The following is a 21702-nucleotide window of genomic DNA, read 5'->3' on the forward strand; positions in this document are numbered from 1 at the left end:
TGGGATCATCGAGTCCAACCATCAACCCCACTCTACAAAGTTCTCCCCTACACCATATCCCCCAACACCACATCTAAACGAGTCTTAAACGACAATCTCTCACTGCTGTCTGTTCAGTATGGTTATCGCCTCACAGACGTCGATATTTAAGCAGATATCACAGGGTCTTCTTTGCATAAGGTGAACCACAGCTGGACAGAAATGGCCACAAACCCTCTCCCACTAGAGCTTCTCCTTCTTCCTTCTCTTTTGCAAGAGGGCTTCAGCCGAGGAACCCTGGGAAGGGGCAGGAAACAGATGCGCCACATGGACACAAGGGGAAATTATTTTGGACTGGTGTAATTGAGTCTGCTCTTGTACCAAACAGTGAGGATAAAGTTTTCCTCCAGGCTAAGCTATGATCTGGCTCCAGCCCATTAGCACATTGTTTTAGGTGTAAAGCTACCTAGATATATTTTTAAATGGAAATCTGCCTGGTAGCCAGCTACCCGGTAATTGCAGCAGCAGACCAGGGTGAGGGATGTCAGGAAGGGATGTAAGAACATTATGGGAGTAAAACAGGAGGAAGTCAATCATAATAAACATTTGTTTAAGAACATATTGTACGTTGTGGTATGGAAAAAGACTAGTGTCTCTTTACACTCTGTAAGGTGAAGTAGTCAAGCTGTTCCATTGAGGTGCTATTGCAATTGGGAAGCTATGAGATGAACTGCCTCAAAAATTAACTTCAAGGAGACAGACGTAAAGCATATAAAAGATGATCCTTCTCTGAACTTAACCAGCATAGCACATAATTCACTAAGCTTTAATGGTGAATTTATGATGTGGAAAAATTTATTTCCTATCCCATCTTCCCACCTTAAAAAAAAAAAAAAAAAAGAGAGAAAGGAAAATAGAAATATTTCTTACATAAACTTGAGTTACATTTTCTGGTGAAATGGGAGGATGAAAAGAGTAATTAGGGTTCAAGGTCAAAATGAAATTCTGTTCACATCTCAGTCCTTCACACATCATTCTGCAAAACGAGGGAGCTGAATAAAGGAAGAATTAACTGATTTCTTTTAAGTTTCGTAATTGCAAATGCAAAATGAATATCATTCTGCAGACATGGTGCCAGAGGACAACGCAAGCTAACGAAATAATGGTAGCCCTAATAAATAATTTATGCACCATATCAAAAGCTGAATGAGATAAAGAAATGGAGAACCCATTTGAAAATTTGGGAATTGCTCAAAGCTCTTCTTCCAGTGACTCCCAAGAGGACGAGCACAGACCGCTAATAAACTCTGTGACCGTGTATAATTCATAAACTTTCCCTCATTTTTTGATTTTCAGTGCTTACAGTTTATAGTTAACAAAGGAACAGAGAGTGGAAAAATCCTGGTAGCAGTTGAGAGGAGAACATAAGCCAGCTGATTCCTCCACTTAGTCTATTCATAAAGGGCATCTGTTTTCATCCCAAACTGCACATATAGCCACCATTAAATTTAGCACATCGCAAACAGAAAAAAAACCCCTTCTGCTCACATCCTCATGCCTACTTTATATTTGTATTTTTATGACAGCTATTACAATGGGAGATTATAACACAACAAAAGCCATTTTAGGGATGATTTTTATTAACAGTATTCTGTTGCAGCTCTTGGTTAACATTCAGACTGGATTTGTTGTGGATTCATTCAATGGCAGTAATGCAAACTCAGACAAACCAATGGATGCTATCCGACGGCAGTGGGGTATTTCTGAATGCATTACTTAGCAAGAAACTTCCCCCTCACACTGCCACATTGGAAAGATATTAATAAATTAAACAAATCTAAAAATTGCTTTCAGATAAGATATGCCTTGAAATGATTTTGATGGTTGCAGTAACAAGCCTATGAACTCACATTTTGAAAAGTCATGGTGGGCAATAGGGTTATTTTTAACTCCTTGCACATCAGCAACTTGTTGCTTGATTTCAGGCATGGCACAATTCAGTTGCACAACCAGACTTTTGTCATCTAGTGTGGATCTGAGTAGCTTGATGATTTGCCCTTTAAGGAGGCAACATGAAATATTTTAAGCTATTAAGATTTTTTTATTTTTTTCACTAAGATGCCTTGGAGTTTTAATTTTTGTTATTAGAAACAGGGGAGAGTGGCTTTCTGAGGGAAACCCTCTGCTTCCAACCTGGGCTACACAAGCAGAGCACAGCACGCTTCTCAGCTGCGTGACAGGTTTCAAGCTGCTGAAAGGCTGCGATGGCACCTGCAGCCTCTCCTGCCACATGTCAGAGCGAGCGGCGCCCGGCTTGAGCGATCACAGCAGAAGCCGGTGGAAAACACCGGAGGAGGAATCTCCACACATTGTGTCATCAGAGACACAATGAGATCACTCAGAGCTCTCAGGGCACCTTTGCAGAGCTGTCATCCTGGGTGGGTAGATGGGAAAGAAGGTGACTACTATTAGCAAGGTACGGAAGCGGCTGCAGGGCGGCTGCCCTTTGGCTGTCCACTGTGCTCATGCACAGGCTGTCATGAGGCTGACGAAAGGCATCCATTCCCTCAGTTCCTCCCTGCCTGTCCGTGAGAGCCTGTTGAGTGTTGCTCGAATATTGTTTACTTCATTAATTCCCTCCTACCATCAAGTGATGAATAAATTATTCATAAGTAAATTTATAAATTATTCCACCAGTTCTATTGATGATTGAATAATATTGACCAAATAAATTATTCAGTCTTCTTTTCCCCCACCAAATGACAAATAAATTATTTGTGGGTATTCTTTATTTCATTATTAGATCAACTCTTCCATCTATTGAGGCATTTATAAAGTGTCACTCACTCTGCTACACAATTTGTAAGCAGGACTCTTTAGGACCTAAATTTTCATAGACAAACAGAAGTAATTTAACTTTATTGTATACTTATATGGCAGCAGCTTTAAATATTAGGTCCTTTAGAACATGGGGAGGTGTTTTTGCATATTTCAAAGCCAATTAAAGAAAACATCGACACATTCTGGGATTAATTCTCACCCAACCAATCTATTTTGAACTGTGCAGATTATTTTACAGTTTTCTATACTTGTACAAAACAGACAGTGTTGAGGCTGCAGCCAGACCATGGTCCCAAAAGGTATTAGGATGTAGGTTCTGTAGATGAGAGTCAGGAGCAAAGCCAAACCAGACAGATACCTTGACTAATGGCTATTACAAATGTGAACTGCATAGGCCAGAGGCTACTCCAAGTTCCTGGATAAATTACATGAGCTTCACATCTAGCTAGACCAATGCTTCTCTCTCTTCTTTCACTGATCCACCACTAACTAAGTGGCAGACAAGTAATAGCCTCGTCTAGCGGCATCATTTCTAGCATATTTTACCATGCAGACAAAATGTGTCTATACACAAAAATATGGACAGTCCGTGTGGTGACTGTCATTGTGATGGGTCAGGAAAAAAAGACAAAGTTAAAATGAATAAATAAATACATCTCTAGGAAAGTGATACTAAGTCATAAGCACGCATAGAGAAAGGATTAGATCCTCTCCACTCCATGGAGCTCAAGTTAAAGTCCACCAAGTTAATCAACCTGCATTAGCGTGAAATCAGTATAAGGACCGTGAATAGTACACTGAAAAGTATTCTCTAAAAAGTTGCTCTAAAAAGACAGAGAGAGAAGGCACCTCATGCCAGCAGAGGAACATCCCTTCTGGAATTTTTCAGGTGTGACTGCCAGTGAGGATCAGAAGCACATACCTCTCTCTGAAGGCATCTTTCTTGCCTCAGAGACCCACCAGTAAAGCATGTGCAAAGAGGTTTTTGTTGACTTTTTATGTGGTTTGGTTTTTTTTTTAAGTTAAAACCATGAGGCAGGCGTATTGGCCAGGGCATCTACATGTAAGTGATGGAATGCAGCCTCAAGACAGCTGTTACTTCTACAGCTCACATTGCCCAATGGGAAGAAGATGAATGGGCTGTGCAAGGGAAGCAGCACTGCTTAGCGAGCAGAGAGCTCATTTATGGGGAAGTCTCCGGCACCGTGCAGCTCTGTGACACCTGGCTGCTGCAGATGTGAGCTGTCTCTCCTTGTTTCCCCTGTTTTTTCCACCCAGATTGGGGCTGTGAACTGTCACTCGGGCCAGTATAACAGTGTGTTATTGGCCTTTAAAACACATGCGCAGGAGAACATCACAGCACTCTTATTTTCAGACAAAACTGTTAATAGATCTCTCTCTCATAGAGGCATAGTAACAAGTCCCTGCTTAAACTGGCATTGATATTTTCACTTAGATTTCCACCTTAAAATAGATAGCACTACTTAGAGAAGTGTTGTGGTCAGGACTTACATGGGAAGCACCTGGACTTTGCATTCTGAAAAATAACTGAGTGGTCTTTGGGGTCAAGGTTTTGAACTCCCCTTCTCCTTGTTCCCTCAGACATGGAAATATACAGAAAGGCATGATAGAAAAAGTCGGAAGACAATAAAAGGGTGTCTAGACAGATGTGGTGTGGTCAGAGAAATGGGCTAGAAGATTGCTCTTTGCAGCGCTGTTCAGAATGGATGTGAACGGAGCACAGTTACAAAGGTCAAGGCCTGAGGAAAGACCACTGCAGTAGTTAAGATAAAATGGTGAAGGGAAACCATGGGAAAATTTTAGATATATAGCTATGTAATAGACTATATGCGTAGGACATTTCTGCAGAAAGGGGCTATGAAATTTAGCCTGCGTATGAGGTTTTGGACAGAGGTCTGAGCTGAATATGCCTCAGATTAAAGTACTGAGGAAAAGACAAGAGATGCTACCAATCCAGAATGAATGTAGGTGCTCCATATTAGACAGTGTGATGTCTATTCATCAGTAATGGGGAAGTCCAGAATATGAGTTTGTACAAGAGAAAAGAGATGAGCAAGTGATCTACCTAAAGATATGCAGGTGGGAAAGAGCAAACTGCCTGCTCTACAAGACACTCAGAAGAAGCTGAAGCTGCATAAGAAACAGGTCACAGAGTCACAGAAGCTGAAGGAGCACAGGATCACAAGAAGACGTTATCGTATTTAGTCATCTTGCAGTATTTTGCAATATCATCTCACTGCACCTGGTCATTTGCATCAATAGTAGGGAAAATTACCTTTATCACTGCTGTGTACTCCAGTTTAGCAGCCACAGCAAGACACAGCTGTGCAGGCGGTAGGTATTACTGCAGCACACGTAGCATGGGAGCTGGCAGCCGCGTAGCTAAGGCAGCGTATCTGGCCTCAGGAGCAAAGACTAAGATTAGGCTGCAAAAAAATGTTCAGACTCACACAAGTTATTTTTTTATAACATGCCCATATATGCGCAGAGAGCTGGATGGGTGTCTTACCTCCTACGTTGGAATTTTTTCTCACTGGGGAGTTAAGAGCCATGAGGAAAATCTACTCAAGCATTTTTTACTGTAAATGCAGTGTACCAGCAAAATATATTTGCAGCTTGGTTAAGTTTTTGCTGTTAGTTTTACCATGAATGCTTTTCAGTCCTAATAATGTTTTGCATTTAAGTCAGTTTTGCTGCTTTTTTAAAGGAAAGTCAGAGAAAACAGAGCTGTATGGCCTGCAGAAGGGTATCTAGATTTTGCCACCATAATAGCTAAGAAGGGAATTAACTTAAATTGTCTGTCAGGTTTTAGTTAATTAAAGAACTTTCAACCAGTCTTTCATTTGTCTTGTTTCAGGTATGAAATTATTTGCGAAAGCACAACTTTTTCCAGGGGAAAAAAAAGGAGCAATAGTCTGCAAGCATGACTTGAAGTAGTAGAAGAGAACTTTTTAAACTTCAAGTATGTGAAAAGATGCGATTTTATTTAATGCTGAAACGTATTAAGTAATACCTCTCTGCCTTCTTCATATCCCACTCAATGCAGTAAACTGTTCATGACTCTAAATTATGTAGCCTGAACGACGGACAGAAGAAAAAAGCTCTAGATATCTACCTGTTTACCTTTCTCTCTGGGGATTCATTATCTTCTTCTTTAAGTCTTTCCCAGAACTGAAAAACAAACTGCTTACTCCTACTGTGACACTGATATTGGCCTCCTTTTACGATTTCTTTTTTCATGTTTGCAGTCATTCCTCACCTCTTCCATTTCACTGCATTTTGCTCCTCAACCTCCTTTTTCCTTTTTGATTGCGATTTTTGGTTGCAGCTGTTGTAATGCCAGCTGGAAGAAAGGAGGCTGGTGTTCTCTTTTGAAGACTGTGAAATTAGTAGCTATTATAAACTTTCTGCACTCAGAATTGCAGGTCCACAGGTTTTCTGTCTTAGTGTCGTCGTCACCTCCACTGTTCCTGAGAAATGGAGCAGACAAGTAAGGTGATCATTTCAGAAGAAAAGGAGGGAAGTAGCTGGGGAAACACCATTAATTCAAAGAAAAAGGCCAACCCTATCAGATTAATCTCGTGCTCTATGAAGAGCAGTGCAGGGTAATTTACTCGGGATGCTGGCAAGGAGACAGGCATCTGTATTTTGGACTAATGAAGTCCTATTAAGATCTATGCGCTTGGAAGTGTTCCTGGAGCATTGTAGCTAATTGTGGATCATGGCAACCTCGTCATCATTCAGCAGAACGCGGCCGCCTGCCTCGCCGGCTCAGATGCAATAAGGCAGTTTTCCTAAGCAGATGTGTCTGAGACCTCAAGGGCATCAAAGCGTCTGAGATTCCTAACTACTCTGACAATCTGGCAGCAGATCTGTTTGGCACAGGGCACAGCAAAGGCAACAGCGAGCTTTGGAGTTGTTTCTCTCTTCCCAACACCATCTTGCTCAATGTCTTTCAGTAAAATGCAAAAAAACCTCCCAGGGTCAGGCTGAGAAAGGAATGTGATAAAGAGCTGGTTATGGCCTTCTGTACTGTTGTCACTTGGCACAGTGATATCTAGAGATAGTAAAACTATGGATAGATGAGTCTTGAGGACGTCTGGACTCAAATGTCCTGTGGGCAGTGGACTAAATAAATAGCCATTACCACTCTCTATAGGCTTGAGAGAACCCAGATATTTGGGTGTACCACCCAACCCACCCCTGGTGGGTTTGAGATTATGAATCACAAATGTTCTTTCAGCACTGACAGTGTGCTAACTTTTGTGAAAGGAACATGTATTTTCTTATCTAGTATCCACATACAGATGCTGATTTTATGGACTGTCTCCCAGAGTAAAGCAGCCTTTCTGAAGAAAGCTTCTTACCACTTCTTTACACAAATGACTGTCTTCAAGGGCAGCTTAAAGGCAGTCCTAAAGGTCAAAACTCTACAATAGCAGACAAAAAAAGGTATTTTTAAGTTATTCTCACGGTTGTGGCATAAAATTATAGGGAATCTTTATGCTGGAATTTATCTGCATCATTTACTCTTTTCTGTCAGCTTTGCTGACATTTTATTCTCCACTCTTTCAGTCAATATGAGTCACGAGGAGGAAAGGACATGTTTTGTACACAGAGACATTTACCTGAATCTGTGAACTTGTTCCATGTTGTGAAAGTATTTCCTTCTTTTCTTCCTTCACATCCTGAACTGAGCAAGTGTGCATTAATCTTATTTCATCTCATTTCGTTCTTAAGCTAGCAAGAAAAAAATTGAAACACTGTAATTACATATTTGAATTAAAATTCTTTTTTTATATTGAAAATATGAACCATTATGGAAAATTAAACGAAAAAATTAAATCCAAATTCCATTTCTGTGGGCTCAGCACTTTGCAGTTCCTTCAGAAAAATGATATTTTCAAAGCTTTCAGTTCCCATTATCCATTTCATTTCACTGTGTCTAAAAGGGGAAGAGTTTTGTCCGCTCTTATGCTATTCAGCACTATTAGGAATGAAAAATCCTCTTCCTAATGAAGAATCATGTTCTGCTTTATCATGATTATTCTAGCTCTTTAATACAGCCCACATGGTGCAGTAGCGCTGTTGTAATTAAAGCACTGAAGCGAATGGTACTGGGGAAAAAGTACAGTGGGATTGTATCTTTTCCTTGCCACTAGCCTAGACCTTCATCGGTGGTGAGATAGCACAAGGGGAAGGGGAGGACCTGGAGGAGGCTAAAGAAAGAGCAGGAGCCCGACCAGCTATTCCAGACAGACCACAAAGAAGATCATGAGCTGATGAGCTGATGCACACAATTTGAGAGATAAATACCTTCCTTTCCCAAACGCCGTGTGGTTTTCCACCCTAGAAAAAAATCTAGTGCGTGATTTGTATGAATTTTGCTCACAGTGACAAATGCAAGAAGCTGTAGTTAATGTTCAAGAAACATAATGGAAAATCAAGAGAAATGGAAACATGCCAAGTGATCAGTTCCCTGACTTGTTTTCTCAGTCATTGTATTTAAATCCCACATAAACTCAAAGATCTTTTCACAGTGTGAAGAAAAATATTTGTTGGTCAACAGCTGACCCCTGCTGGTGTGCAAAATCAAAAAAATCTATGCCAACCAATTGATAAATCCAACTAAAAAAACCACCTCCTATTTTTTTTATTTTTTCCAGCCTCCTTTGTGCACATTTGCCTGTGGTTTGTACTTCACTTTGATTAATCACAGCACTCCATCAAGACTGGGTCTCTTCAGTCTGTTTACCAAAGGATTATATGTTGCCTTCCTTTCTTACGCTTCTCGCCATAATCAACCACATGCTATTAATTTACCAGTAGCATCTTCTCATCTCTGTTCCATGTGTCCAAAAATTTCCCTCTGCTCATTTTCAAACAAGTTCCTGGCAACCTTCTTATCTCATTGTCTGTTTAGTTGGAATAGGTGATCATAGCAACAGCTTCTGTTTTCAGTGCTTCTGCACCATTTGCAGTGTTATCAAATTCACACTTTTATCAGTAATACTGTTATTATTGGTATGTTTTTTTTCTGTTTTATTCTACTTATTTTACTTTGACCTAACTTGAAACTAAAGCTAACTTTTACAAGAGTTTACCAAAAATTCACATTATTTGGCCACCACATGCAATATCTTCCTTTATCTATGATCACTTCATCTTGTCAGGAACAGTCCATCTGGTTTTTAATTTGTATCATCATTATATGTTATGTTATATATGTTTTTAATTTGTATATCATTATATGTTATGTTATGTTATACTGTCTTCTCTTGGCAATTCGCTCAATAACCCCAGTCCTCTCACCAACAGGGATGGGAATATGGGAAATGGGGTTGGTTGAAGCATTCACACCTATAAACTGATAAAGCTACTTCCTAGTGCTAAATGAAGCTTCTTTATTTAACTTTACCATGTCAATCTAATGAGTTAGATCAGTTGTGCATCTGAAGTCACAACGCACATTACACTTTTTTCTCTACGCCATGTTGCACACGCTTTCATTTCTGGAAATTACGCATTCCACATTGTGAATTGTTTGTGTTGTTCTTTATGCATCGATATCCAGGAAAGGATTTTCTTCATATGTGTATTTAACTAGATTGTTAAAGATAGATACTTCTGACGTAAGCCTGCTGGAGATGTACAACAGTATACTGTCATCTCTTTTAGTAGGAGGTTCCACATTCAGCATCCAGCGACCGTTTTAGTTCTGCCTGCAGCTTTCACAAGCTTCCCTCTACCGGTCAGTAGTTTGTGTGCCAGTTCAGCTGTCGTCCCTAACAGAGAGCAACATTTTTTTAAAAAAACACCCTTATTTGCCTCAAATAAGTGCTAAAATCTTGTCACTTTGGATTACATTTTATCTTGCCTTCCGGCTTCTTGTCAAGTTTAAAAGTATGCGTTCCTTATAGAAAACTTTGTGCAGCTTATAACGTGTCCGAGAATTTTCATTTCTTCCTTTTCATTTCTTCTTTCCATTTCATTTAGGTGTTGCCATGTTAGTCTCCAGCAACATTTCTGCCTTAGGGACCTTCACTTTAATCACATTCTGGTTGTATTAACTCCGTGGCTTAAATAGAAGTGTTTCTTCAGTCCTCTCTTCTGTCACATAGAGCGACCTCAGTACATCCATTGCAAGCCATTACTTAAGCTGAGATATTATTTCTCTACGTTTATTTTCATGAAAAAACCTAACATCTGAGAATAGTATTATAAGGTCACAGCCTCTCTGGAATAAAACTCCTTCCATGGATTTTAAACTAGATGCCTAAAGTGATAGCAAAAATGAAACAAGCAAATAAATAAAGTTATGTTTGCATTTCTAGTGGGTGTTTAGGACTTGTCATTCTGTGGAAAAGTTTTCTGTACTCGGGTACATAAAGACACAGAGCAAAGGGAACTGGTTTGGGGTTTTTTTGGTTGGTTGGTTGGTTGGTTGATCAGGTTTGTTTGGTTTTTTCGCATTGAATCTTATTGCAAATATGAATATTGCAGTCATGAGACCTTGTGGAATCTATTTTGGTAAACAGCTTGTCTTTAATTTGATGTCATTATGGCCTGATGACCTCCATAGCCTTAGTGAGGCCTGCAGGTAGGACTTAACTGGGTTGCAAGGGCCTGTATAAGGGATAACACGCAGACAGAACTTCAATTTCATGTACAGAGGGCTATATATGTATGTCTTCTGAGAGACGACGTTCAGGACGAAATGTTGTAATGCTGAAGCGATACTTTTATTTAGAAAGAGCAGCACTGACGGATTTAAAGCTGGAAACATATGAACATTTGCTATCATCATCATCATGTCCTTCTCTTTTCTGTTTTTTAATTAAATAACTTATTTAAAAGAGTAATTTGCAGTAGCATATACAACATAGACATACAGTATCTGTGCATTTTTCTTAATAATTTAAGCTTCAGCTGTGGGTGTTCTGCCTTGCTGAATGTCTAGAATTCCTCACTTATATGTCATTTTTATGTTTATTTTTCAATGTTAAGAAAAAGTACACTACAAAAAAGGCAAAAGTTTATCATGTAGTTAAGGCACTAGACAAGAATTCAGACATTTTACACTGAATCCTATTGGTGCTGCAGGTTTTCTCTGTGACCTTGAGCAAATCACTTAATCTCTCTGTACCCTTGCTCCTCATTTATTTTTTAAAGGATGATAATGCTTCTTCTGTCTCTGTATTTACATTGCAAACTCCTTTTACTCTGTGTTTTGTAAGATTCTTGTTGCAATAAGGAACTTATCAAAGAATTCTTATTTTAGAGTTACTTTTATCTATGTAAAAAGCAATATATTCTTTACGATAGGTTATCCTGTATGAGAGGTTATCCTGAACTACGACCTGGCTGTATAGAGTTACTATTATTATTAGGACACCAGAAGTGTGTTAGAGACTCAGTCTAACACAGAGATCAGAGATTCAATGTTGCATGGCCCTTATCAAGAGATGATGGGCTGGTCTTACACAGGCTTTCTACACAGCAATAAAATAAATGTGCTTGGGGATGACTATTCTACCACTCTTGAAGACAACCAGTATGGAGTGACCTGCATCCACACCATGAAACTCAGCCAGCGCTAAGGCCGGCAGGCTGCATGCATACTGTCTTTTGGGAATGGTCCCTGGCTTGCAGTAGCCCCCAAACTGTATCCTGGAGTCTCGTGAGAGCTTTCTGGGCCAAAAATTTAACAGTAGGTGCAGGACAAAGAAATATTTGCAGGCTCTATTTAACAGTGTCCAGTCAAACTTTGCACTGCTATTACCCATTCTGTTTCTGTATATAGTTATATGCTTAAAATAATCTATCATAGTCTTGCTTGATGCAAGTTCTAGAGCTGGAAAAGAACAAAGTGAGCTGCAAAAGGAGCTTTACTGGTAGTAAAACATAAGAAACTTGACATCAAAAATTGTTCTAAGTAAGTCCAGTTGAAATCGGAAAAAAAGCAGTTTGGGTTGAAACTATTCCCAAATACATTAAGCAATCCCTGGTCGAGGGAGTGAGAATATGGATGAGTAGTTCAGCTGAGTCCAGTTTATATTTGTGGGTTTTTACATCAGGAGGATCAATTTGGTGATTAAAGCATTCATTTGCTAGGTAGACAATACGTCTTTACATCCCCTGAGCCAGTGAGAGGATTTGAACTTTAGTCTCCTGCGTATATATAAGAAAGCCTAGGATTGGTACAGAGTGAAAAACTATGTCATCTTTGGCTGTGCTCTGAAAGGAGGGACTGAGCTTTCTCCTCAGTTCTTGTAAGAAGGCATTAGGTCTGCAGTCTTGAACAGAAACCTAATGTCCAGGAAAGAGTCAGGCTAAAGACAAATAGTTTTACTCAGCACTTCCTTCTACCATACCTAGGGACCTCCTGGTAATTCTGGTTCAATCTTCTTGGCACGAGGTCACATTGTTTGACTCGAGCTTGCCTCTTTACTTAAAGTATTTGAAGCAAAGCTCATTTGTGGGCTTTAGATGGTGCCTGGTGCACATCAGGGAAGGAAATTTAAGTCTATGCTTCGATGTTGCTGAAATCTGGGGATATGGGCATGCTCAGTTCAAGGACTCCAGTTTGTGTCCCATAAGGTCTTGAGACGACAGCCAAGGCTGGTGTCAAGCAGATGAGGTGGTTAAGGGTTTTTCTGTAGAGCCCAAGCTAATGCCTACCCAGGGAGAGGTGACAGGATGAGCTCGTGTCGAAAAATGGTCATTGTGCCCATCCCAGCTATGTTTCTCAGGTCTGTCATTAGGAGCTAGCTGTCACAGATCAGGAAGTACAGTGGTTTAGATTTCTCTCCAGATTACACTCTAATAATAGGAGAGAGACAGTAAATGTGCCCCCATACACTGTGTGCAGAGGATCTGCAAGCCTAACGCCTGGTTACTGACGCCTCACTTGGCAGCAAAACATTTAATCTCTGTTGAAATCTAGCCCAGGCTGCTTTTGAAGGGCTTAAAGTCCAAACATATTTACCTAACAAGAGATCCTATTACAATACAAGCCTCTACACAGTCAAGACCCACAGTATGGCTATCAAACAGCTCTAGTAAATGGTGGATGAAACTGAACTATTGACTTCCAGGATTATCACCCTGGCCCGAATACATTGCCTGGTGTTACCATGTGGGACAGAAAAACAGTAGCAAACAAAAAAGTTTTAACTACTTATTTTGCAGTTTGAAAAGATTTTGCAAGTGTGGCTTGATTACTTGCAACAACCAATTAAACATTACCTTGCACATAGCTTTCTGATGAGTGTTTTATGTGCTCTTGTCTCTGCAGACTGAAGAAGTCCTGAAGATTGATGGAGGGCCATGCTATTCAAACAGCAGGCGTTGCTGAGACAGAAGCTCTTTGTACTAGGCAGCCTTGCTATTGGAAGTCTCCTATATCTAGTTGCCAGAGTTGGGAGCTTGGATAGGTAAGTCATTAAGTAACTGCTCTCTTCATTAAAAATGGGCTCACATTGTCTCGGGTTTTGCTTAAAGGGTCTGATTTCTTTCTTGGTTTTTTTTTTCCCTTTTTTTTTTAGTGTCTAATCATGTATAGGAAGACAAAAAGACTGTTTATTCTAGTACTGGTTTTCATTGTCCTTTTCTCCCCTTTGGAGAAGAGAGTAGGGAAACAGAGTCGCGGGTCATCCCCGTCAAAGTCTTTCTGCCTGTCCATTTGTATTCTAAGCACATTGGCACTTGTTTTCAGAGAAGAAATAAACCAGCGCCCAGTAAAAATGTCATTACAGTAGCTCATTTTTGTCTGTGTGCATCTGTGTGGTGACCTCTAGTTTCAGCAAAACAGTTATGATGTATTTATATATCGTCTTTCTAAATTTATGAGCAAGCAATTAATGTGCTACAGTGATAGTTAAAATTAAGTATGAGCCTGCAGAGTAGCTCGTCAAGTTTTGAATACCATTTCACTTGAAAGACTGCTTCAGGGTTTGAGAATTTTAACTATGTTAATTAGCCAGTATTTTCTGGAGTTGAATGTGCTAAATAAGTGGGTTTTCTCTGCAAGTGATTTCCCGAAGAACAGTAGCAAATCCAGCAGAGGAAATCAGAGTATTTGGCACTTTTGACCAGGCTGAGTTTTGACTGATTTTTGACAGTGCAACACTAGCGCTACCTGCACTGACACTGCTGTTTCTGTCATCTTCAAAACGGCCTAGGATTGCCCTAGTAGGGGCTACACAAAGAGAGGGTTAAGAAAAAAAGCTGTTTCGAAAGAATGAGTGAAGCAAGACTTTGAGATTTCCAGAAGCTGGTAGACACTTGCCAGTGCTCTTTTAAATGACAGAAAATATTAGTTGAGTTCAAAACTGTGACACAATGCTGTGTGAATACGCAGTGCATGGAAAGTCAATTGAAAACAGAGATACCTAGTGTCCATTGCTAGGTAATGTTGAGCTCCATCTGAGGTCACGTGGTGCCTTCTTCACCTAAATCCACTCCAGAAGAAGAGGGGGATCATGTACTCAATTAGGACCAAGTGCGTTGCAAATTAAGCCCCAGAATTTATATCTTCTTTCCCATGGTGGTCAAAGCATCTCTGATGCTTCAGATGAAAACTTCACTAAGACTATGGTGATTCTGTAAATGGAGGCAAAATTCCTTACTGGTCTCTGCAACAGTATATTTTATGCTCAGAGGCATGAAATCTAATTAACCTTATGCTATTATCTATGCTTGCACATCTACAGAATTTACTGATGGCTATAAAATAACCTGGCCACAGTATTTGACTCACTGACCTCCTGCGGCAGTGAATTCCACCAGTTTCATATATAACGTTGCCAGTGGCAGTAAAATTCAGTTTCATTCTCTTGTGTTACCCAGTGTGAAAAATATCACAATGTTAAAAAGCAGCCCTTTATTTGGAATTGTTATGAAAAAGAGAGAGAAAGAAGCACTAGAAAGCATGAGACAGATGAATTCTGCCTTAGCAGTACAGCACAATCCAAACTTGTTGAATTTGTCAGTAAAAGGACACTGAGTGGCTTCAATAGACTTGGAATAACTAATTGTTCAGGAAGAAATCCAGATTCATTTATGCTTAATTTATGCTGATCCAATTTGAATAGGAGAGCTGGGGACGGCCCACATTTAATAGCATCAGATTAGGCTCTTCAACGGGAATGTTTTGAGTTTTCTTAGGCCCGAAGGGAAATCACCGCTAGTTTATCTGATTCATTGAGTCATAAAGTCAGATGAGCTGAGCACTTCCTTCCAGGGGAGGCCAACATCCTTCAGATCCTGAGCGCATGGACCTGCTTCGCATGTGGAAGCTCGAACAGATTCTGTGCCTGGAGATTTTGAGAGGATCTGGAGTTGCCTGAGTGTCTCGTTGGCAGCATGGGGAGCCTCTGCCCCTGATTTCAATGCTCTGAAACTCTCCTGCTGGAACCAGGTTCAGTGGGAGGATACTTAAGTGATGATAAGAAAAATCATTGATGTAACGATGCGATAAATGCCCATAATGTTTTGCCACCTTGACACCTACCTTAGAAGCCAATTCGCAAGTATTCTGGATCAGGAGAGAGAGCACTGCTATTTGTCCTTAGGATTGCCCAGACATACTTTAGCTGATTTGAAATTAGTCAAAAATATAGTTCCCTGAGACAAAACGCTCTATGGTGGTTTTCACAAGAAGAGTATTTGTGGAGTTTTACTGTAGCAGTTTGAGAAATTGCCTGTTTTGGGAGAGCAACTTCAGTGATATAATAAATGCCATATACTCTTTCTTTACAAAGGACTGCTATTTTAATGGACAACATGACTCAGCAAATCAAAAATATTAACATGTTGTGATATAACAGTAAATAGTTACATCTGGGGATTCAACCACCAAGATCCGACGGCCTGCTTAACGCCACCACTGCCAAGACCTTTTAAAGGATATTTTTTATTGTTTAGAGAGAGGAGAAGAAAGGGGACAGAGTAAAAAAACTGAAATGAAGTGTTGAGGAAGGACTTTTACCAACACCCAATCTTCTCCCTTAGGCTTGAGGATATCTTGAGTATTTATTTACTTTTAAAGGAAACCACCCTGTTTGACAAGCTGTTGTGTTACACTGAAGGCAGTGCTAACTGTCTTTTTGAGCAAAAGAGATAAAATTAGTCGCGATGGGTCTGGAACTGCTGTTGTGGCATCCTTTTTGCTTGAAAACAAATAACAAATACACAGAAGGAGAGGGAAGAGAAGAAGAGAGATAGCAATTGCGGCTTCTGTTTCTTATGCTTTTAACTGCCGCCTCGCTGCTGCAGAGAGACTGTCTTACCAGGCACACCACAGGCTGACCAAGTCATACCGCTGTCGAGTCAAGACACTGCTTTCCGCTTGTTTTGTTGGGGTTTTTTATTGGCAGGTTTGCATCAGTGTTGCAATGCTTCAGTCTCTGCGACCGAGTCAGGCTCTTACGCAGTATAAGCACAACAAAAAGAGCTTCTACAAGTATATTGGAAGCAAAAGGAAGACCAGAGAAGTTGTAGGCCCACTGCTGAATGAGGCAGGAGTCATGGTGACGGAGGATGTGGAGAAGGCAGAGTTACTGAATGCCTTCTTTGCTTCGGTCTTTTCTGCTCGGCCCAGCCCTCAGGAGTCCCAAGCATTGACTAAAGTAACAGGGAAAGAAGAAGACTTCCCTTGGGTTGAGGAGGAGCGAGTGAGGGACCAATTAGATCATCTAGATATTCACAAGTCCATGGGCCCTGATGGGATGCACCCGAGAGTGCTGAGGGAGCTGGCAGAAGTCATTGCTGGGCCGCTCTCCATCATCTTTGAAAAGTCCTGGAGAACAGGCGAGGTGCCTGGGGACTGGAGGAAAGCCAATGTCACTCCAGTCTTCAAGAAAGGCAAGAAGGAGGAGCCAGGGAACTACAGGCCGGTCAGCCTCACCTCCATCCCTGGAAAGATGATGGAACAGCTCGTTCTGGGTGTCATCTCAAGGCACGTGGAGGAAAGGAAAGCTATCAGAAGTACTCAGCATGGATTCACCAAGGGCAAATCATGTCTGACTAATCTGATAGCCTTCTACGATGGCATGACTAGATGGATAGATGAGGGGAGGGCGGTAGATGTGGTCTACCTTGACTTAAGCAAGGCGTTTGACACGGTCTCCCACAGCATCCTCATAGGGAAGCTTAGGAAGTGTGGGTTAGATGAATGGACAGTGGGGTGGATAGAAAACTGGTTGAAAGATAGAGCTCAGAGGGTTGTGATTAGGGGCACAGAGTCTAGTTGGAGACCAGTGACGAGTGGTGTTCCCCAGGGGTCAGTACTGGGTCCAGTCCTCTTCAACATATTCATCAATGACCTGGATGAGGGGATAGAGTGCGCCCTCAGCAAGTTTGCTGATGACACCAAGCTGGGTGGGGTGGCTGACACACCAGAAGGCTGTGCCGCCATACAGAGAGACCTGGACAGGTTGGAGATCTGGGCAGAGAGAAACCTTATGAAGTTCAACAAGGGCAAGTGTAGGGTGCTGCACCTGGGAAGGAACAACCCCATGCACCAGTACAGGTTGGGTGCTGACCTGCTGGAGAGCAGCTCTGTGGAAAGAGACCTGGGAGTCCTGGTGGACAACAGGATGACCATGAGTCAGCAATGTGCCCTTGTGGCCAAGAAGGCCAATGGCATCCTGGGATGCATCAAGAAGAGCGTGGCCAGCAGGTCGAGGGAGGTCATCCTCCCCCTCTCCTCTGCCTTGGTGAGGCCGCACCTGGAGTACTGTGTCCAGTTCTGGGCTCCCTGGTTCAAGAGGGACAGGGAACTGCTGGAAAGGGTGCAGCAGAGGGCTACAAAGATGATTGGGGGACTGGAACACCTCTCTTATGAGGAAAGGCTGAGGGATTTGGGTCTCTTCAGTCTGGAAAAAAGACGGCTGAGGGGTGACCTTATCAACGCTTATAAATACTTAAAGGGTGGGTGTCAGGAGGATGGGGCCAGGCTCTTTTCAGTGGTGCCCAGCAACAGGACAAGAGGCAATGGGCACAAACTTGAACATAGGAAGTTCCACCTAAACATGAGGAGGAACTTCTTTACCCTGAGGGTGACAGAGCACTGGAACAGGCTGCCCAGAGAGGTGGTGGAGTCTCCAACTCTGGAGACATTCAAAACCCGCCTGGACGTGTTCCTGTGTAACCTGCTCTAGGTGACCCTGCTCTGGCAGGGGGGTTGGACTAGATGATCTCCAGAGGTCCCTTCCAACCCTATGATTCTATGATTCTATGATTCTATGATATGGCAGACAGCAATAGAAAAGAAGAGGCTGGAAACTTGAGAGAAGAAATAACAACAGGAACTCACTTTTCATCACACTTTCTAATTAGCCTGCAGGATTTCGCTAGAGCTCGTGTGAACCCAGCAATGTCATCTGGGTTGTTTCTTCAGCTCTGCCTGGACAGGCTATATCTCTCAGCATCTGGATAATCAAGGAAACAGCTAGCGGGTCAGCCAGGGGGATCAAACTTACTTTGTCCCAACCATCCATTGTCCTAGCATCGGTGTCAAATTAGAGACCCCAACAAGCAGTGATGGATGGAAAAGCCATAAAGAATTAATTAATTCTGTCCTGAAAGCAGGTTTTGAATAATATACAGTAAATGAGTGAGGGGCCACATGCTGAGAAACCAGCATAAATACTGAATACCTAAGCAGCTATTAATGAGCATTGCCCATCTGGTATAGTGGCTGAGGCAGGGGTCCTGTGAAAAATAATAGCATGTGGCCATGTAATTTAAAAAAACGTATCATAATATATATGCACAGCAAGCTCATATTAAAATTGCCTAGGCAACCTTTGTTCCTTATATATCCTTAATTTTGGAGAGCATGCCTCCGCAAAATTTTTAATAATATTTTTTTCTGTAGGACTTTGGAAGCTCTCTCTCCACACCAATTTCATTTTCAGTGCAATATTGGCCTGCATAATGACCAAAGCGCTGATTTAGAAGTGGAGGTGAGAGCTTACTCAAGGTTCTGTAGTAGTGAAATTTTAACATTTTTCTTACTGAATCATTTCTTGCATTCAGTGACATCAAATACCAGAAGGAAGCATTAGAAAAGTGGAAAATAGGTGAAATAATTGCTGGTGAATAGAAAATAATAGTACAAAAATGCAGGGAGGAAAGAAGAAACAGTAAGGCGCAAAATGAGGTTCAGTGGGAGGACACATAAGTGATGATAAGAAAATCATTGATGTAACAATGCGATAAATGCATTTTTAAAAACTTTTCTTGCCGTTCTTTCTATAATAATCACGCCTGATTCAGAACCTTGGTCTTTCTGATTCTGTTCCAGGGAAAACACCAGGCAACTTCTAAAGAGGAGGGAAAAAATTGAAAGGTGATGCCTAGAAAGCTGTTTTTCACCCCTTTTGCCCCTCTTCACTAAAAAGGCCAATTCTGGATCAGCAGCTAATAAAGTCAACACAATGAGAAGCACAGGAAATAATTCAGGCTAGAACAGGAAAAGTGTTGGAAAGAGATGACTTAAATGAACTGTATTTTCAGATCAAAATGACCAAATAAAATTCATCTTAGAATGTTTTAGAAACTGCCAAAGCAATCACAAAGTAATCAGCAAAGTGGGAGGTGAGGCAAGGTTCAAGAAGCCCCAAGAACAGTAATCGTAGTGCCTATGCTTGAAAAGAGCAGAAGAGTGGAGTCGGGAGTTACTCACCAAAATCATAGCAAAATACTAGAATAAATAATCAAACTATTTGCAAACAATTTAATCACTGGCAGAATGAAATACAAGTTGAAAGATGCGTGCATCACACCACATTGTGAAAGGTTTCCATGAGCAGGACTGCCTTATACAAAAAACCTGCCTTAAGAGATACCTTTTTTTTTTACCAATACCTCTTATTTTGCTTGCAGACTGCAGCCCCTCTGCCCCATCGATGGTCGATTTGGACCCCGCGGCCAGGACGAAATCCAGCTGCGAGCTCTGCAGTTCAAGCGAGGGTTGCTCCACGAGTTCCGAAAGGGCAATGCCACCAAGGAGCAAATACGGCTGCACAACCTGGTTCAGCAGCTTCCCAAGGCCATTATCATTGGGGTGCGGAAAGGAGGCACCCGAGCACTGCTGGAGATGCTGAACCTTCACCCCGCAGTGGTCAAAGCTTCTCAAGAGATTCACTTCTTTGACAATGATGAGAACTATGCCAAGGGGATTGAGTGGTACCGGAAAAAAATGCCTTTTTCTTACCCTCATCAAATAACAATTGAGAAAAGCCCTGCGTATTTTATCACCGAGGAAGTACCTGAAAGGATTTACAAAATGAACTCATCTATCAAATTATTGATCATTGTCAGGGAACCTACCACAAGAGCTATTTCTGATTACACTCAGGTGCTGGAAGGTAAGGAAAGAAAGAACAAAACTTATTACAAATTTGAGAAGCTGGCTATTGATCCTAATACCTGCGAAGTGAACACTAAGTATAAGGCGGTGAGAACCAGCATCTACACAAAACATCTGGAGAGATGGTTAAAATACTTCCCAGTCGAGCAGTTTCATATCGTGGACGGAGACCGGCTCATCACAGAACCACTGCCAGAACTGCAGCTGGTCGAGAAGTTCCTAAATCTTCCTCCGAGGATAAGTCAGTACAATTTATACTTCAATGCCACCAGAGGGTTTTACTGCTTGCGATTTAACATTGTCTTTAACAAGTGCCTGGCGGGTAGCAAGGGACGCATCCATCCAGAGGTGGATACCTCTGTCATTACCAAATTGCGCAAGTTCTTTCATCCTTTTAATCAAAAATTTTACCAGATCACTGGGAGGACATTTAACTGGCCCTAAATTAAACTTCGTACAACACTTTCTGTTGCACCTGAGACATGCAATAAATGTCTCTGCTAAAATATGCACTTTTCATAGACACGGCTATCAAAGTAACTTTTTTCATGCATACGTGTACATATGCAGTGTGTGACCAAATATACGGTGGGATCAACTTTTTCTACAGAGTAGTAACTAACATAAATTTACTGTCAGCATAGTTGCATCTTTTAAGATATAATAATAAAGGGAAAGGAGGTATTTAGGGACATAAAGTCAGACACCGTTAAAAGGGTCAGTGTTCCTCTCGCTTAGTGAAGTGTTTATGTGACATACTTATCGATCTAAGCAAAACGTCAGTTTATGCCATAAAAATTCATGTCAAAAGTCTGTGAAGCTGTGAGAAAGCATAACCTTCAGGCTATATTTGGTATGTATATTGCTAAAGGAATACTGACACTTTAAACACAGCGCTGAATTTTTACAATGAGAGTGGATAGTACTATTTTCTTATTATTTGAAATGAATATCTTATCTCATACAAACTACATCGTTACAGAGTTCCTGTGGTGAGTTTGCACTATTGTTTTATTGTATGGACCATAGTGTCACTTGTAGCATGTCAATCATGTGTCAAAAAAAGGTCAAATAATTTTTCCTTCTATGCTTGTGTGTCAACAAAGCTAAACATCGTGTACATAGTGTATAATGTTTGTAAATACTGGTTTCACACTAAGTAATTCTATTTTGTAAACTGAATATGGCTATTTAATTTATTGTGAAAATTAAATTTATTGTGGTATTTAAAAACGGAATGGATTAAAATTACCTATATGTGCAACAACTTTTCACCTTTGCTTGATGTACATCGGTGTGGCCCCTTAGCCCAGGCAAATCATGTGCAAACGTGCGAGAGAGAGCTGCACGTGTAAACTTGGTTTCTAGACAGTTGAGAGAACTGATACGTGTGGTGAAGCTGAGTTTATTAAAAAACTCATCCATCTGGGAATCTGGTGCAATACACACCTCAAAGAACATTATTGCTGTTCTATTGAAGC

General features: G+C 41.0%; 1 protein-coding gene across 5 annotated transcripts in view; it reads left to right on the top strand.

The window, feature by feature from the left end:
• HS3ST5 (heparan sulfate-glucosamine 3-sulfotransferase 5) overlaps window positions 1-21486 on the top strand; it is a 197975-nt gene extending 176489 nt beyond the window's left edge. For 4 of the 5 annotated variants that reach the window (XM_074580914.1, XM_074580915.1, XM_074580916.1 and 1 more), the window contains 2 exons: window positions 13139-13277; window positions 19735-21483. In XM_074580914.1, coding sequence (XP_074437015.1) covers window positions 13171-13277; window positions 19735-20665 — 1038 coding nt within the window. In that variant the 5' untranslated portion in view covers window positions 13139-13170 and the 3' untranslated portion in view covers window positions 20666-21483. Of the gene's footprint in view, window positions 1-5698; window positions 5804-13138; window positions 13278-19734 lie in introns of all 5 variants that reach the window. The other variant, XM_074580918.1, reaches the window with a different exon arrangement.
• Window positions 21487-21702: the final 216 nt, after the last annotated feature.

Source organism: Larus michahellis, chromosome 3, assembly GCF_964199755.1.
Source record: "Larus michahellis chromosome 3, bLarMic1.1, whole genome shotgun sequence".
Taxonomy (NCBI): Eukaryota; Metazoa; Chordata; class Aves; order Charadriiformes; family Laridae; genus Larus; species Larus michahellis.